The following is a 20,020-nucleotide window of genomic DNA, read 5'->3' on the forward strand; positions in this document are numbered from 1 at the left end:
AGGGATGATAGGTGTGAGCAACTTGTAACACATAGAGAAGAAAGAATTTTGAAGAAGAATTAGAGTAATGGATATTATTAGAGAAATGTATACTTAAGAAATAACATGGTGAGAATGAAGGATTACAGTTACGACAGTTTGATACTTAATTAGTATCCTAATAAAGTCTAAAGAAAAAGAATTCTTGGGGCAGCTGGGTGGTGCAGTGGTTAGAGCACCAGCCCTGAAGTCACTAGGACCTGGGTTCAAATCTGTTCTCAGACACTTAACAAGTCCTGGCTGTGTGACCCTGGGGCAAGTCACTTAACCTCAATTTGCCTAAGGAGAAAAAAAAAGAAGTTAAAAAAAAGGCTCCTCCAAGAAAATAGGTTGAACCTTTTACATTATATTATATTATGGAAAAACATGGACAAGAAACACTTGATGAGCAGGTATGAAAGTATATGATATTAGAGGGAACATCTAAATAAATAACAGGTCCACTTGAGTGATACAACGAAGCAGGTTAGCTGTAAGGCTGAGGATGTAAGCATTTGACTTATAGATAGGCACGGGAAGATTCCAAGGTTTGGGATATTTTAGTTTCAGACTCTCAGAGAAGGACTAGGGTTCTCTGTGCCAGATGGGATTGCTATAAAACCAAGTTGACAGATCCAATAGTTCTAATAGTCACTGATCATATAGATCTTACCCTACTGAATTGGTGTTTTTGTTTTTTGTGTGGGTGGCACAGTAGATTGAGCATCAGTCCTGAAGTCATGAAGGTTCATCTTCTTGAGTTCAAACCTGGCTCAGACACTTATTAGCTGGGTGACGTTGAGCAAGTCACTTAACCCAGTTTGCTTCAGTTTCCTCATCTGTAAAAAAAAAAAAAAAAAAAAAAAAAAAAAAAAGACCCAGAGAAAGAAATGGCAAATCACTCCAGTATCTTTGACAAGAAAATCTCAGATAGGGTCATAGTCAGACACAATTGAAATGACTGAACAAAAATAGCTCCTTTCTCTGATACAAATTATCTTCTATATTGTCTCATCCTACCCATGCAGTTCTTGCCCATTACTTTGGACATAATATAAGTTCTCCATGCATGATAGAGACTATCCTCTGCTTCAAAGAAACAAAAGGTTTTTAATATACCAGTCTATAACCCAAGTTGTCTCTCTACTAAATCTCATCTTGTCCCATCACTGAACTATCTTCTTCCAGTAATGCATGAACTCAATGATTTTTGCTACAATGCATTAAAAAGGCCATAATATCATGAAGACTTCCACATAAGAAGTGATATAACATGATAAAAAATGTATTTCTGTAGCACTTTCAGGTTTGCCTAGTGCTTTCTCCACCATAGCCCTAGGAAGGAAGAAGTAAAAGCATTCATGCCCCTATCTTGCAGATTATAATGAGAAATTAAGTGGCTTTTTATGACTACAAAGCTACGAAAAATGAAGGAGGATTTTAATATAAGTATCTTGCTCCAGATCCTATGGTCTAATTTTGTTTCCATGCTATTTAAAAAGAAGAAGAAGAAGTGGTAACAATATCCATCACAAACTACAATAATTTATGACAGTCCTTAGTATGCCTTTTGATTTTTATTATGAATATACATGAGAGGCAAGATGGCATGTTAGGAGAATCTAGATTCAAATTCACTTTCTAATACATATGAACCTAGACAAGTCATTTAACTTCATAATGTCTCAGGAAATTCTTCAAGATCACACATTGTACAGAAGGCACTTATCTGATGGGTAAAGAGATTTTCTTTGCTGAAAGTTTGAAAGCCAACGAAAACCCAAGTCTTCTGCCCTCCCAAATTTTCCTCAACATTTGGAAAACTGATCAATGACATTCAAAGACAGTTGGACAAGCTAGCCTCATCCTAAGTAGAAAAGAAGGGAGATGGGGGCAGTGAGGTGGTGCAGTGGATAGAGCACCAGCCCTAAAATCAGCAGGACCTGAGTTCAAATCTGCCCTCAGGCACTTAACTCTTCTTGGCTGTTTGACCCTGGGCAAGTCACTTAACCCCAATTGCCTCCGCCAAAAAAAAAGGGGGGAGATGGGTGTGATAATGCATCCTCAGAAACCCCCAAAAGACACATGGGATATCATCAACAGGTAGTTGAATAAGAAAAAAAAAACTGGAGAAGAATAATGTGTTGATTTGTTTGTAACATGAGAGGAAGATTCAATAGTGTGACACAAAAAAGAGTGATCATGTATACTTATTGTGTATCTAATTTATATTTTAATATATTTAACATCTACTGGTCATCCTGCCATCTGGGGGAGGGGGTAGGGAGTAAGAGGTGAAAAATTGGAACAAGAGGTTTGGCAATTGTCAATGCTGTAAAGTTACCCATACATATAACCTGTAAATAAAAGGCTATTAAATTTTTTTAAAAAGTACTAAAAGCTAAAGAACAGTTAGCAGATTCTTTTTCTAGAGAACAAGGTAATTGCATTTTCTGAAGAGAAACACCTGTTTTGCTTGAAGAACTAATGCTGTGGATGCCCAGGTGTTTATAGAAAAGAGATCATCCAATCAGGCACATCCCCTGCTGAATACTACACAGTCATCTATTTGTCAAGTTGATATTAACAGAGTGGATAACTACTTTCCTGAGTTATGTGTCTGAGATACTAACGAAAGTCTCCCATGATTTGGCAAGCTTCATATCCACTACCCACTTTAAATAAATCACATGAAGCCAAATGATTAATTCAAAAGGAACCCAGAAAGCCATTCTGAATACTAAGGTGTAAAAGGAGCCTTTGCTAAATATTTACTGGAAACATGGAGTATCTACTATATGAAAAAATAGATAATGTCTTTAAAATTCCTTATAAACTTGTTCTGCTGGAGGGAAAAACAGACACCACTTCTTTCTTATGGATTTTATCTGCTTTTACCCATGCCCCCCTCTTTCTCTTTCCCTGCTTTTGCTCAAATTGGATAGAAACAGAAAAAGGAAGTATTCATTATTTTTGGATGATATTATCAAACAGAGGGGGAGAATGAAAAGCTGCATTCAAATTTTTAAGTCCAAAGCTCTGAAAAATAGGTTTTTGTCAGAATTTTTCCTAGAAAAAGCAGAGATTTCAAATGAAAGCAGCTGATAGAGAAAAATTATTTTAAAAGCATTGGAAAATCTATCAGTCTTTTGAGTTTCTACAATTGTCAGTTGGTTCTGGCAATGCTGAGTCATTAGGAATGGTGACAAATAGTGTGTGTGTGTGTGTGTGTGTGTGTGTGTGTGTGTGTGTTTTGATTCCCATTAATAAGGAAAATTGACAGATATGGCAGTTTGTTCATTCTTAGTGCAGCAGGAACGATGGAGGCAGCAGGTGGCAGCATCTCCCACTCAAAGAACTGAAGAAATTGGAGCAGGTTTAATTCACAGCAGGCAGCTGGCTGACAAGCCAGCTTCCTTCTCTTTAAAGCTCTTCTGCATCTGTGCTGGCTATCTCACATTTCTGGAGTCATGGTCCATTAAGGTGGCCAGAAGAATTTCCACCAACTCCCACGGAAGGAAGTGCTTCCTAGCTTTACTCCAGCCCCATCATGAAAAATAAACATGAAACTGGGCCTCTACTTTATCATCTATGAAAAGAATAAGTTGGACTAAATCGAGATTTTAACCTGAAACTATGAACCTATTTTAAAAAGAATATTCTGATAAACAATCAACATAAATTGCAATCCTATATATTTTACTTCATGCATTTAAAATTAAAAACATTTTAAAGCAAGTGAAGTCAATAGTTTTCACACTAATAACCCCTAAATTAAATTATCTCCAAGATGACCATCCAAGTCTAACATTTTATGATTCTATAAACCTATGTCCTATAATATATAAAAACAAAAAAGATGAGCTGATAATATGGTGAGAGAGGGAGAGAGAACATAGACAGCCCATGTGCTCCACAGATATCTTGGAAATGCTAAGAGCAATTAAGGAAGGTATCCAGTATTTTGTACCCAAGTTTTGTTGCTCTTCTGTAGTGAAATTATGGGAAGACATGGAAAATTGTTACACAAGATGGGCAGACATAGATAAACTACAATCGATATTGAAATCACAACCATTTGAATTTAAATATATAATCACTAAAAGGTAAGTCACTAGTGTCCAGGAATTGTCTTATTTTTATCTGAGTGTCTGACAGTTCATGGCAATCTTTGAATGAGATATGGGAGACATTTAGTAAATTCTTATTGATTGGATCCAATTGAATAACTATACATAGATTTTTTTTTTCTTCAAAACTAATGTCTTTAGGTCAGGGAGTTGGTTTTAATCTTTTTTTTTTTTCTATCATAGACTCCTTACAAAGTCTGATGAAGCCTATGGACTTACTTTCAGAATGTTTTTAAATGCATAAACTAAAATACATAAGATTACAAAGGAAATGAATTCTATTGAAACACACTTCTTAAAACATTCGACAAAAACCAAGTTTGTGGACCCCAAGTGAAGAACCCCTAAATATAAAGTAACATTTCTAGCATCCTTATGCTGTCCAAGGCCCTAATTACTGGGGAACCTCATTAAAGGCTGCCTTTCCCAGGTTTCAATTTAGGATCCAATCTTTTTGTTACTTCTCCCCTCCAGCAAAACTTATTTATATTGTGGCCCATTCTTGTAGAACCTGGCTCTCTCAGTAAGGAGAATTTAGATGGTAATGGATTAATCAGATAAAGTAATCTATTAAAAGTGTTAACTAGTTACTATTATTTGCTCCCTTGGCTATCTGCCTAGCCAACCCTACATAATGCCTTAATCCATTTAAAATTAAGACTTCCCTTAATGGGTAAGTCCAGGGGTAGAGATTCCAGGAACCACAGACGTTTTGCGATATGATTGAACAGCACTAGTCTTGGATTCAGAGGATCTGGGTTCAAATCTTCTCTGCTTCTGTCTCTCCCCTCCCCACCTTTTTTTCCTTTCTGTCTTCCTTTTCCCCCATCTCCTACACTTATCAGTATGACTCTTGGCAAAAATCATTTTGTCTTTCTGGTCCCTGTTTTCCTCATCTATAAAATGGGGGAGTTGAACTAGATTACTTCCAATATCCCTTGGAGTTCTAAATCTACAATCTTATATTTAAGGATAGGCAAGGTCTTTTGGATCTATGTAGGGCTAACTTGTCAACATGACCTGAGGGTAGACAAAAAAAAAAAATCATAGAGGAAAAAGGACCATGTTTTCTATTGACCATCCATCCATGATAATATCAAATATGATAACATTTGTAAAGTGTTTAGCACAGTACTTGACATACAGTAGGCATTTAATAAATGCTCATTCCCTTACTCTGTCCCCTCCCTGTCCCCAATAATATAAAAAGACATGGAAACAGTACTTCTCACACAAGTATAAAGCCTGCTTACATATTATTGTCCTACTGTGGAAAATGGAGGTTGGAAGGAACAAAATAATTAAAATTTCCTCTAATCTCACCTTTCTTCTCTGTATTTTGTTTATTTTTGCAGTTAATTAGGAAAGAGGGAGTTCTTTTTTACATATTGGTTTGGCAAGACAGAATTTAAACTTATGAAGCATTTCAAACAATCTCTGATAATCTTATATTTTATCACTTTTAATCATGAAAGTTATAATATTAAAACTTTTTTTCCTGTAGATCAAGAACAGAAGATGCCTGGGTTTTTGCAAAACACAATGCAATTCAAGCAATCGGCATTATGTCATTTGGTAAGTGAATAACTCAGATCTTTGTTCAAACCATAGGTACAGTGTAAAATTACTTTGATTCATTTTTTAGATATCTAGTACTTTAACTTTCCTATTGCAGCAAGTGAATAAGTTTGAGCCCTAGAAAAATTATCCATTAACTCTTCTTATTCACTTCCAAAATTTCTATTTATACATAAATCCCTTTCAAGCCCAATAATTCTTTTATGATAATTTCTTAGCTTGGAAATTCAACAGTCATGATGTTCTTCCAAAGTTTTTGGTGATATATGTTATTAGTTGCATAGTATTCTAAAATTATTCTACTCGTATCCCAAGATTATCCATGGAGACTAACAGGAAGAGGTATGAACTTCCATCTTTTCATCAGAGTATAGATGTTATCAGAGATATCATAAGAGTACACACAGACACCTGGTGTGAGTAGGGGGCTCTTTGTTCCTATAAGTATAAAAGAGAGTTTCACTGGCTACTTATAATTAGTAGATTTAGACTTTAACTCTATGATTATCTGTCTTTTCTGGAATAAAGAGGAGAACCTGGGTCAAATGTAGAGTGTGTTTTAATAATGCTCTCATTATTTTCTATTATAGCATTCATCTGCCACCATAACAGCTTCTTAGTTTATAGTTCCCTGGAGGAACCCACAGTGGCTAAATGGTCTCAGGTCATTCATGTGTCAATGGTGATTTCTGTATTTACCAGTGTGCTATTTGCGACCTCTGGTTACTTGACATTTACTGGCTACACACAAGGTATAGTGAGAAATTCAAGTTTATATTTCATTGTTTTTCTAGCAGCATTTAACATTTTCTCATTTTTAATTTAACCTTTCACATATCTCTGTGTACATCCTCTCCTTCCCTCCTTGTTTTAGAGAAATAAGTGTTAACTCCTTCATGCTGGTAGCCTATACCATGTGGCCTAAACTCAACCTAACACTAAACTCATCCTATTTCCTCACAAATCTACCTCTTCTGGCTGCTTTGCACATTTTCCTCACTGGTTTCATTACTCTCCAATAATGAATGACTCTTTGAAACCTCCCACATCCCCCATTTAGTCGCTAAGGCCTGTGGCTTTTTCTTTCCTCAGCATCTTTGTGCACTCTTTTCCATCACCTTGGCTTTATCCCCATAGTTAAGAACACACTTATTTCATGGCTAGCTTCTTAGCCAGCTCCTCTGACCATGGTGGGACCTTACCTCCAATTCATGCCGCACATGGTGGGATTAATCTTTTTACAATCCAGTTATCTTCATGTCAGTTCCTTGCTCAAAAACCTTAAGTGGCTGCCATTACCAATGGATAAAAATCAACTCCTTAGTTTTTCATGGGCCTGTGATTTCATTGCTAGTAGGGAACTCCCTGATGAGAAAACCCCATCAGTACAAGTGAGCATTTTTGCAACAACTCAAAATCATAGAGAATTTCATAGAAACTAAGAGGTTAAATGACTTGCCCCTAGTTACATAGCCAGTATGTGTCAAAGGTGTGATTTGAACTCAGTTCCTTCTGGCTTTGAGGCCAGCTTTCTTTCTACTAACTTCACAAAAATAAAGAATAAAAGTTAAATAGAAGGATAATAAATATATCATCAAAAAGCACCAACTAAATTTTATTTGTGATTCAACTATGATAGTCTCATCTGGCATCAGCACCTTCATCAGTATGTTTAAACTATAGTTCCCCTGGCACCCACCAAGAATGCTACTAAAAGTATGTTTAAGATCCCAGAATCACTAAATTTCAGAATGGGAAAGGAACTCAAAGGACATCTTAACTCCATAGATTATGGTTCTGTCCTCCAAGGCCAAATAGAGCTACTCTAATCAATCCCCCCAGCCCCATGAAAGCTTTTCAATAGCTGATGGAAGATATTATGACAGGAATTAAAGGAATCATACATTATATTCTTAATGGGATTGACATTTAAAAGAAAAAATTCAGAGGTTGTTTTCCCTTCTTTTCCTCTTGGAATAGCTAAATAGAGTATGTGATTTTAATCTAGTTTTCCATCTGGGCTGATTAAAACAAGGTGGCCAACTCATTTAAAAGCAGGAAAAACATTTTAGGCTTAAAAGAACAGGCCCTAAATAACTATTCTTTTATCATTCCCCTCCCCTTTCCTGCCTTTTCCTCTGCATCCTCTTCTCTAAATTCTTTAGAGGTGATAATGCTGTCTCTTGAAAAGGCCTGTTTTGATGGAAATATATAGTCACTAAGGTATAATATTTTTTTTTTAAGGTATAATATATCTATTCTGTCACTTTTCTTTGTACTAATTCCATATAATGTTGTCTGTGGAAGCTTGTATCTTTTTTTGTTGTTGTTAACATAATTATAATGTCTGAAATTCCTCCCCATGGTACAGAGACTGTGCTTAGATCTTGTAATGTAGTATTCAGGAAATGCAGGTCTCCAGATGTCCATCTCTCCTCTTCCTTTGAGGGCTATCCTTGTTCTGAGAATAACACTTCAAAGGAAAACTTGTTCATTTTAACCCAAAATTTTTCCTTCTATTATTAATTGAATAATGAGAAGTAAAGAATATAAGGATATTTTGTTAAGTTAATTCCAGAGTTCTCCAATATTGTTTTTTCTCTATTTAAATTAATATTTATTTTTAATTAGCAAAAATTTATTTTCTTTCCTTCCCCAGAGAAAAAAACTAAAGCAACCCTTAGAACAAATATGCCCTGTCCAGCAAAATAAATTCTCACATTGACTTTAAATGTTTTTCATGTTGCATGTTTAATCTGTCACCTCTTTGTTAGGAGGTGGGCAGCATCCTTCATCATTGAACTTCTGGAGGTATAATGAGTCCTTGTATCAATCAAGGAACCCACCAATCATCTCTTGAAAGAAAACCCAAAATGAAACTTCACGGAATGTCATAGCCAAAATCCAGAGCTCCCCAAATCCAGAGCTCCTAAGTCAAAGGAAAATTATTGAAAGCAGTCAAAAAACACCTCCAAGACAGCTTTCAAAAGTAATTTATAGTTAGGCCACCAAAAATGAATGGTGAGAACAAGATAAGACTATCCTCCTGATAACTCTGAAGTGGAATAATAATTTGTGTCTCAGTAAATAAGTTAGCTATGTTTTTGCTTAGACCTCTGAAACTGGACAAGATCTCATGTTTGTTCCAAATGATTTTTTAAAAAACTGAAACTTGAAGTTTTAGGTAATATCATACTGATTAGAAAAATTATATTTTTATTTTCTCAATTATCAGGCATTTTTCCACCTCCTATCTTCCCTACCCCACTAGGGGCAGGGAGAATTTATAAGAATAAGTATAGTAAAGCAAAACAAATTCCTACTTTGACCATATCCAAAAATATGTGTCTCACCTTCTGTCATGAGGTGGACATTATTCTTGATTACCACTGCCTCTAGAATCATGTAGATCATTGCATCAGAATTGTTAAGTCTTCCAAAATTGTTAATTTATTACGATATTGAGGTTCTGGTAAATTATTCTTCTGGTTCTATTTGTTTGTGTCAGTTTATACAAATTTTCTTAGATTTATTGAGTTATTAAATGCTTCAATTTTATGTTATTCCCCAGGAGATTTGTTTGAAAATTATTGCATAAATGATGACCTAATTAACTTTGGTCGATTTTGTTATGGAATCACTGTCATTTTGACTTATCCAATTGAATGTTTTGTGACCAGAGAGGTGAGCATTCAATTCATTTTCCAAATATCAGTTTTGCATATGTAATTTCTTTTCTGACTTGATATTAGAATAAATTTTGTAAATATATGCATTTAAGACAGGTTTTACCACTCACATTTTTCACATTTACCACTCACATTTTCTTTTAACTACTCAGTAAAAAAATTTAAGGAAAAGTTATCATTTTTGAAATTCTAGACCTGAAAGAGCCCTTAAAATCATCTCAGCCCCCTTTGTTATTTCATATATAAAGATCCTAAAAAATGAAAGGTTAAATAGCTTTTCCAAGGCTAATTAGTAACAGAATTAGAACTAGACTTGACACTTTCTGAGCAGTATTCATTCTACTAACCATCCAATAGAGCTGCCCATTCAGAGATTTATGAGAAATTTTCACAAACAGAATTTGTAAATCTTGGTTAGACTTGAGTTTATATTAACATAAGGTCAAATATTTATATAAGTGCATTCCATGGTTTTTCCTGGCATTTGATACAGACTAAGTGAATTGTAAAAAATAAACCCGTATCCAAACTTTTTTTCATAATTTTTGCTACTTAGATTTTTCTTTCCCCACAGTCAACTCTATTTAAACACAGAAGTATCATGGGACAGAATCCCCTCAATAAAATTATGTGTGAGTATGTGTGTGAATATTTTATTCTTTCTTGAATCCCTAAATTTTAAATTTAAACCTTTAGTTCTGCCCTTATACAGATGCATATAATTTTACATTTCATTAATATCTCCTTAGTTAATCTCTGGGGCAACCATTATGAAATCCCATCCAATTGGATTTGAAAAATTAAAGGAGATCTACATGAAGATGGGAAGGGAGGGAGTAAAATAAGTGTTTTGATTCTTACAATACAAAAGTAGGGAAGTGTGGCTTTCAGATGGTCCATCATGCTGTCCATTAAAAATCCTATTGCATTCATTTTTAGTTTAATATAACTGATTCACAGTGAGCTTTTCAAAAGTCACACTAAGAAGGCCCTTAGAATTAGGAGCCTATTCCTAGAGACTATTTACACAGTCTAGGGTGAATAGATTTAATATTTTAAGTGAACAGTTTGAAGATTAAGCAGAATGTCCCACTTAACATGCTCTAGAAAGCAAGAAGATATTTTAGGGGAGAGGTGGAGGGGTTTGGTTCAGATCTATGATTTTTTTAAAAGAGGATATTCTAGGTATGGAAACGCCCCCAAACTGTGTAGATTGGCAACTTACGTAGGATCATATATGTACAAGAAGTACAATTTGAGAGAAAAGTGTGACTCTCTTTCCACTATATCATGTTATTTTTTTAGGCAGGTACTCAAATACTGCAATCATGGACCAGAAACATCTTAAATATGTTATTCAAAACAGTACTTATACTTTTTTTGTTTTATTTTCTTTTCCAATTAAATATTCTCTCCTTTTTACTCTTCACTCCCATCTTAAAATAAAGAAAATCCTTGTAACAAAAAGGTAGAGTAAAACAAAATAAGCATCTCTATTTTCCATGTCCAAAAATGGTAGTCTCATTTTTTATCCTGAATCTTATCTTATCTCTATCAGGAGATGGGCACCATAGATCTTCCAGAATTATAATCATTGCATTGACCAGACATTATCTTTCAAAGTTGCTTGTCTTTATAATAATGTTGTGTTATTGTATATTTGTTCTCCTGGGTAATCTTACTTCATCTTGCATCAGTTTATACAGGATTTTCTGAACCCTCCTTTTCATCATTTTTTACAGCACTATAGTATTACTTTATAGTCATACAATTTAATTTGTTGAGCCATTTTCCAGATGATGGGAATTATCTTACTTAGTTTTCAGTTCTTTGTCTTCAAAAAAAGAGTTGCCCTAAACATTTTGTATATATAAGTAACTTTTCTTATTTCTTTGATCTCTTTGAGATTTAGATCTAGGAGATATATTAATAGATCAGTGGGTATGCTCATTTTAAGGACTTTTTTGCAGATAATTCTGAACTGATTTCTAAAATAATTGATTTTGCAGATTTCATTCTTTATATGTACTAATAAGTGGCCTTTTTGTGAGATTGTGAATACTCCAACTCAGAGGCTTAAGTGTGAGTTCTTGCTCCTATGGTAGAAGAGGAAAAATCTAAGGATTGACTTTGATTTAAGGAATGAAGGAATAGGAATCTCCTGTTTTATTTCTTTTCCAACTCTAACTCAAGTCCAAATCTAGTTTTCAGAACAGAACTGATGCAATCTACACACCTTATTTAACTGTGGGTGCTAGGTATTAACTGTTCAAATTAGGTTTGCATTTTGCAGTATTTAGAACTGGGTTGTTGTTTTTTCTGTTTCTAAGTGCCATGCCCTGGAAGAGTAATTAAATTAAAAACTTTGCAATGAAAATAGTGATTAAATAAAAGATATCTTTTTTTTTTCATCTTTTCTCTTTCTTTTTATTCTCACTTTCATGCATACATAAGCAAATACAAATACTCAAACACACACACAAACACACACACACACATACACACACATACACACACACCATGGCATGAGCTCAACAAGGATTATTCAGAGGTAGAGTAAAGAGCATACAGGGTATTATTTGAGGGTTGCTTAAATGTCCATCAGTCTTAAAATAACTCCTTTACCACTGTTAGAATGTTGAACTTTCTATCGGTATAATTATTTTGTCAAGACCTTTCAAGGATGTGTATTTTAATTGGGTTAAGGCATTATGTTGGTTTTTTGTTTGGTTTAGTTTGGGACAGACCTATGACTTCATCTACTTGGGGAACTCATGGTATAGAAAATACCATTTACACTGGTGCAAGTTGGAAACCCACATGTAACTTAGAATCCTAAACAATTACCTGAATTACTGAGAGACTGTGACTTTCCCAGAGACGTTTAATCAGTGTACATAAGAGACAGAATTTGAAATTAATTTCATATCTATGAGATCATGCTATATTATATCATTTGGGAGAAATGACTTATCTAGATAACATAGAAAAAATTATTTGCATCTTTCAAGCAATAGAATTTCAATTATAGAATGAATTTAATATTCTAAATATTTCATCATTCTTGTTTTTTATTTATTCAATTTAGCAAAACTTTATTATGTACCTTCCATAAAACACTATGTTAGGTCTTGTACACACAAAGAAAAAATAACAGTCCCTCCAGAACATTATATGCTACTTAATGGGATGCAAGAAATAAATAGAGAAGTAAATGCTAGCTAATTTGAGAAGAGAAATTATACCAATAAGTAGGTTAAACTTTACCTGAGCTCCAAAGTAAGCTAAGGATTCTAAATATAAGTACAGAGGGAACACATTTGAAGAATAAGGGAAAGCCTATATGAAAGCACAAATAGATAAGCTTAGAAAAATAATTAGTAGACTACTGTCTGGCCTGACTGTACCTCTGCCTACGTGAAGGGGAGTAATAGGAAATATGGTTCAAAAAAAAATAGTTAGTGATGAGATTGAGATGGGCATTAAAAGAAAGCCTAATGAGTTTAAAAAATGTCTGTACAATTCTCAGACAAAGAAATTGAAACTATTTCTAGCCATATGAAAAGATGCTCCAAGTCATTATTAATCAGAAAAATGCAAATTAAGACAACTCTGAGATACCACTACACACCTGTCAGACTGGCTAGAATGACGGGGAAAGATAATGAGGAATGTTGGAGGGGATGTGGGAAAACTGGGACATTGATACATTGGTGGAATTGTGAATACATCCAGCCATTATGGAGAGCAATTTAGAATTATGCTCAAAAAGCTATCAAACTGTGCATACCCTTTGATCCAACAGTGTTACTACTGGGCTTATATCCCAAAGAGATTTTAAAGAAGGGAAAGGGGCCTGTATGTGCAACAATGTTTGTGGCAGCCCTCCTTGTAGTGGCCAGAAACTGGAAACTGAGTGGATGCCCCTCTTGGAGAATGGCTGAATAAATTGTGGTATATGTATGTTATGGAATATTATTGTTTGGTAAGAAATGACCAACAGGATGATTTCAGAAAGGCTTGGAGAGACTTACATGAACTGATGCTAAGTAAAACGAGGAGGGCCAGGAGATTATTATATACTTCAACAACAATACTATATGATGATCAATTCTGATGGACCTGGCCATCCTCAGCAATGAGATCAACCGAATCATTTCCAGTGGAGCAGTAATGAACTGAACCAGCTACACCCAACTAAAGAACTCTGGGAAATGACTAAGAACCATTACATAGAATTCCCAATCCCTCTATTTTTATCAACCTGCATTTTTTATTTCCTTCACAGGCTAATTGTAAACTATTTCAAAGTCTGACTCTTTTTACACAGCAAAATAACTGTTTGGACATGTATACATATATTGTATTTAACTTATACTTTAATATATTTAACATGTATTGGTCATCCTGCCATCTAGGGGAGGAAGTGGGAGGAAGGAGGGGAAAAATTGAACAAAAGGTTTGGCAATTGTCAATGCTGTAAAATTACCCATGCATATAATTTGTAAATAAAAAGCTATTAAAAAATTTTTTTAAAGTTTGTAAAGTAAGGAAGTTGGATTAGATAATTTCTAACAATCTGGATTAATGATAATTAGATCAAAATCTCTAAATGATTTTCTAACTAAATGATGCCTTTCAACTCTAAGAATTAACTAGTTTTAAGACGCAACCTTCTATGAGCCTTGCACTTCATTCACTCTGACCTCTTTTTGTCTCCTCTATACATTGTTCATATAGCATGGGCATTTGTGACTCCATGACTTTTTTCATGCTCTTCTTATCTTCCTTGAATGCCCTTCAACAACACTTTAGCCCCTTCACTTAAATATGAGCTCAAGTTCGACTTCTTTATACAAAGATTTTTGTGACTACTCTAATTGACACAGTTTTATTAGATGGTAAGCTTTCTGGTCACTTGAAGTACTTAAGAAGAGCCTGCATAACCATTTGCTTATAGCAGATATTTCTGTATAGTAAGGGACTTAGTTACTTTGAAGGTTTCTTTGAAATTGCAAAATCTCTTATTCTAAGAACTCTACCCATGTAATATGTACCAGAGAATCAGTCATTCAGTCAAATAACAATAAGTTCCTCTTATGGACAGATACTGTGCTAACCATTTTAGCATTTAAATGTTATTTCACATGCTTCACTTTATTTTCCAGTATTAATTGTGAACTCTTAAGAGCAAGGATTTCATACTTTATACATCTTTTGCATTCCCCACACTGACTAACAGAGTGTGGCATAAATATTGTGATCAATAAAAAAGCTTGTTGGTTGAGTTAATTATTCTCCATAGAATGATAATCAGTTCCTCTCTATTCTTACTGAAAAAAGGACAAGAGAGAACAGTCTTAAACTGCAAGATGAAAAAAAAGAAGCAATGGATCACTGAGCAAAGTTGTGAAATCTATATATAGTGTCTAGTATTTAGCACAAAAAAAAATTCTATCCAACATTTATATACAATTCAATTTTTCTAGTAAGTTATTACAGGAAAGTATTATTTGTTAGAAAGTAACATGTCAAAAAAAAAAAACTGTGTATAAAGAAAAAATACATTGACATGAAATGGATTCTCAATTTTCTAAATCTTATCTTTTTTGACAGGTAATTGCCAATGTTTTCTTTGGTGGGAATCTTTCAAAAATTTCCCATGTTATGGTGACAACACTCATCATTATTATAGTCACACTAGTGTCACTGCTGGTTGATTGCTTTGGGATCGTTCTGGAGTTCAATGTAAGTATAATTAAATTATTTCTGTTTTCCATTCTGAAAAACAGAGCAGGTTTACATTCAGCAAAGGATGTGTTATACTTTAGATATGTTTTCAAGCTGCAATAAAACACATTCTGAAATATATATTGATTCCATGATTAATGATGTATAATATTCAAAGTGCTTCCTATATGCTATTAAAGTGTAATCTGACAGATTTTGAATTTTCTATACCAAGCAAAAACATATTCAGAGAAAGTCACTTATCCCTCATATCCAGTCAGTTGCCAAATTATATCGTTTTACCTCTATAACAATTTTTCTGCTTGCACAGATTCTATCCTAGTTCAGATCCTTGTTCCCTGTAAGCTGGACTTTTGCAATAGTCTCTACATTTATTTCCTTACCTCATCTCTCTCTCTTTTCTCCAAGGTGTCCTCCACAAAGTTACCAAAGGAATTTTCCAAAAGTTACACATCTGATAATGTCTTTCCCTTATCCAGTAGATGCCAATGTTTCTGTCTTGCCTATAGGACCAAAGAGAAGCCTCTTTGTTTATTTTTAAAGGCTTTTATAACTTGATCCTAATCTACCTTTCCAAACTAATACTTTTATATATGTATTGTAGAATGTAAGCTCCTTGAGGGTAAGAACTGTTTTCTTTTTTTCTCTGCATCCCCAGTTCCTGGATACTTAATCATGAGTACTTAATAGAATGCTTGTTGATATATTAATTGCCATGTATGTAAAAGATAATTATCTATCTATTATGTCATCAAGCCTTGAACATTTTTCCTACAAAACTTCTCTTTCTTTATAAATCTAGAAACAGTATATAAATTTGATTTATTCAAGATCCCAACCACCATGTTTCTGGATTGTTTTAAGAAAAATCTTCTAGCTATTCTGGATCCCAGGTTATTCTCCTCTATAATCCAATCAATATTGCTACTATCGTTCTAATCTTTCTTAATCACTATTTTTTATGTCACTCTACTATCAAAAATCCTATTTCATACTCCATTAAAGTTAAATCCCTCAATTATAATCCATTTCAAACCACATCATATGCCCAGTGCCTAAAACAAAAGCAAAAGAAAACATTCCCTTCTCCAGAGTTGTTTACATGTCCTGAGAATATCACAAGTATACAGATAGGTATGATATAAGGATATAAGTATGATATAAGTGAAGAGAACAAAGGAGAGATCAGACAAAATTTCTATGAAAATTTTATGAGGAAAGAAATTCAAATAACAGGGGAGAATCAGAGAGCTGATACTAAGGTAAGAATTGGATGAAGATTTGAAATCTGGAAAACATTATTTCATTATTTATTTTGTATTTAAGAGATGCCACCTGTGTTCCAGACAATATGTTAGACTCTAGAGTACAAAGAAAAAAAACAAATGAAAGGGTTCCTGCCCTCAAGATACTTAAATTCTAATTTCAACAACAAAGCATTGTTGAAATGTGAGCTATTATTCACAAGCAATAGTACACTATGATGTTAGGTATTTGTAATATTTATGTATGGTGGTATTTTTCATTGTATCCCCTCTGGGGTAAAAAAATCACCAAAAAAAAAAAAATCATTAGAGTAAGATGTACTGGCCATAAAAGATTATTCTTTTCAAATTCATGATAGCAGAAAATGAAAATCAGAATTTGAGGACCAACTAGTAGTCCGGTCTGACCATAATAAAGAGAATATGAGGAATAATATGAAAAGAAATGCTAAGCTAATGAGTTTGCTTATTATCCTAGAGACAATAGTGATCTGATGAAAACTTTTCAGGACAATAGCATAGTCCCACTTATGCTTTAGAAAATTTCTTTTGGCAGCTATGAAAGATAGACTGGACAGAGAGCCTAAAGGGAAGGAGAACAATTTAAGAACTGTTAAACTAGTACAGGTATTGAAATGATAAAGTAACAAGAGCATGAATGTGTGTATTGGTAATATGAGTAAAGAGATGAAGTAACAGAGAAAAATGTTATGGAGTTTGAATCCAAAAGACTTGACAGTGACTTTGACAGAAGAAATACAAATGTCTCCCAAGTTGTAAATCTGGGTGGCGTAGGTAGTAGTTGATTTCCTCTGTGGAAATAAGAAAGTCAGGAGAAAGGATAGATAACCTGCTAAATTCAATTTTATACATATTGGGTTTGAAGGACCAGAAATCACATCTAAGTGGATGTGTCCAACCTGCAGAGATAAGAGACTGCAGAAATCCTATGTTCCACCTATCTAATTCTAGTCTCCTCCCTGTGCCAGAGATATGCCTTATCATTGAACCTTTACTCAGGTTGGAATGTTGCTTCTCCTCCCACTATAGATCCAAATTACATTCCTGCTTCAAGATCTGCTTCAAGTTCAGTCTTCCTCTTTGAAATCAGATTGGCTACTGTAATCCTTGCAAAATTCCTATCATCCTTTTTTGAATTCATATCACCCTTTTAATCTCTTTTGCCCATATAAATGTGTACTTGTTTTATACTATCAAGTTCAAAACCTTTTATAGGTAGGGAAATCAAGAATTTCAGAATTGGGTTGACCTCAGATGCTGATCTCAGCTAACTCAGACTAAAACAGGAATATCCTTTATGACCCAGCTTCTTAAACTGTGGTTCACAGCCCCATATGGAGTCTTGTAACTGAATTTGAAGGCAACGAATGATTATCAGTAAATATTTGATTTGTATACCAATACCAATTTGATTTGTATACCCTGAGTCATGTAAAAATTTCTTGGTCCAAAAGAGGTTGCAAGTGGAAAGAATTTAAAAAACCCTGTTTTTTGATACCTTGGACTAGTGGTTCTCTATTTTCTGTTTGAAAACAAGTCATGAGGAAACCTACTGCCTCCTCAAAGAGCCTATGCCATTTTTGGATAGTGCTACTTTTTTGACCTGACTTTTTGGTATAATGGAAAGAGCGTTAACTCTGTGGTCAAAAGGCCTGGATTTAAACCCTGTCTCTGGCATTTTCAGCTTATATGATCTTGGGAAAATAAATCACTTAATTTTCAAATTTCCCCCCTTCCCCCCAAAAAAAGAAGGTATTGGACTAGAAGTTCTCAGATCTATTCCTAGGGTGGTTGTTTTTGTTGTTGTTGCTGTTATTTCTTTTAAGAATGTAGGATAATATAGTCATTAGAACACTGGACTTGGAGTCAGGAAAACTTAGATTCAAATTCCATCTCAGCCACTGGCTGGATGATATTAAGCAAGTCCCTAACTTCTTTGTTACTCAATTTCTTTCTCTTTAAGATGAAGAGATTGAATTTGATGACCTGTAAACTCTTTTCAAGCTTTAAATATATTATTCTATGATCCTTCCATCTGGATCCCTCAATATCCCAATGATCTTTCTCTGCAACTTCTACCCACTCTTCCCATTTCCACTTTCTGAAACCAAGTAGCATAAATCTAATCCCCCTTCTACACAACAGCCCTATAAAGTCTTTCCCCATCCCATGTGGGGGAAGCTAAACAATCCCAGTCCTTTTGTAGATTTTCTGTCATAGGCTATTCTGGACAAGTCATTCAATTCCAGTTGCACACACACACACACACACACACACACAGAAATACTGGGTTCTAGTTTATGAGGACCCCTTGATTTACCAGATAGACATTAAATCACTTTCTCCAGTTCCCAGAGAACCTTCAGAGAGAGGAAGAAAGCATACAAGCCACATATCGCATCTCCAAGCTATGGAATGAAAGCAACCTGACAGAGTGACACATGAATAGTTGGGGACACAATAAGATAGCATGCTCCCAAGAATATACCTTAAAGATTGGAAAACAACAAGGTGAACCATTTCTATCCATTAGCAGCATTGTCTTTATAATTTCAATACAGACCTATAGGAATCAAGAGAGTAAGAGATAAGACACACCATATTGAAGAAGAAGTTACTACTATCAGCAGAGGACCAGTGCCCAAAACACATTTATATCCCTGCTCCTCTCCGTAACACTTGCTGTATCATTTTATATGCCAGCTTTGATTACCTCTGATATTATGTCTTGTATTTTGCTTGACTCATAGTAAATACTTAATAAATCCATGATGACTTTTCTGCTAAGTTGGCAATGCAACTCAACTGCAAACATCTTGAGAGGAGAGTTTGACATATGTTATGTTTCCTCTTTATATTCATATAAAGTAGTGGAGAAATTAGCACATAGTATGGATAATTCTCTACTATTCTTCAGAAAAATACAGTCCAAAATTTATTTCTGCATCTTTTCAAGAAGAAAATGTCTGGCACAGGAAAGCACAAATAACTTTAAAGCAATTGGGAACAATAGTGAAAGCATCTCATCATCTATATAGTAAATGATCAACATGGTCACTTTTGGATCAATTATTTATTGTCTTATAAAAATCTCATTTGAGCTCATCTGTTTTTCATTAAATTGTTGTAATATTGTTACAAGAGGAATGAACATTTTTTAGGAAATTCCTCACTATTATACCCTATGTAGTATGTTTCTATGAGCTCAAATTCTACCTCAGGCATTTACTAGCTGTATGATCCTGGGCAAATCACTTAACCCTGTCTGCCTCAGTTTTCTCATTTGTAAAATGAGCTGAAAAAGGAAATGACAAGCCCCAGAGTCTTCACCAAGAAAACCCCAAATAGGATCATAGTTGGTTATAACTGAACAACAGTCAAACAGCTTTCTGTTTCTCCTTCATAACAAACAAGCAAACCCCAAATAGGATCATAGTTGGAGATAACTGAACAACAGTCAAAGAACAACAGTCAAACAGCTTTCTGTTTCTCCTTCAGAACAAACAGGCATTCCTAATGCTACAAGATCAATATATTCTAGTTCTTTTGACCATAAAGCAAGTTCTTT

General features: G+C 34.4%; 1 protein-coding gene across 2 annotated transcripts in view; it reads left to right on the forward strand.

Moving 5' to 3' along the window:
* The window catches only part of SLC38A11 (solute carrier family 38 member 11), a 68,775-nt gene that overhangs the window by 41,278 nt on the left and 7,477 nt on the right, over positions 1-20,020 (forward strand). For both annotated transcript variants that reach the window (XM_003763910.3, XM_031960556.1), the window contains 4 exons: positions 5,653-5,723; positions 6,317-6,478; positions 9,298-9,410; positions 15,032-15,163. In XM_003763910.3, the coding sequence (XP_003763958.1) occupies positions 5,653-5,723; positions 6,317-6,478; positions 9,298-9,410; positions 15,032-15,163 (478 nt within the window). The remainder of the gene's footprint in view (positions 1-5,652; positions 5,724-6,316; positions 6,479-9,297; positions 9,411-15,031; positions 15,164-20,020) is intronic.

Source organism: Sarcophilus harrisii, chromosome 3 (genome assembly GCF_902635505.1).
Source record: "Sarcophilus harrisii chromosome 3, mSarHar1.11, whole genome shotgun sequence".
Taxonomy (NCBI): Eukaryota; Metazoa; Chordata; class Mammalia; order Dasyuromorphia; family Dasyuridae; genus Sarcophilus; species Sarcophilus harrisii.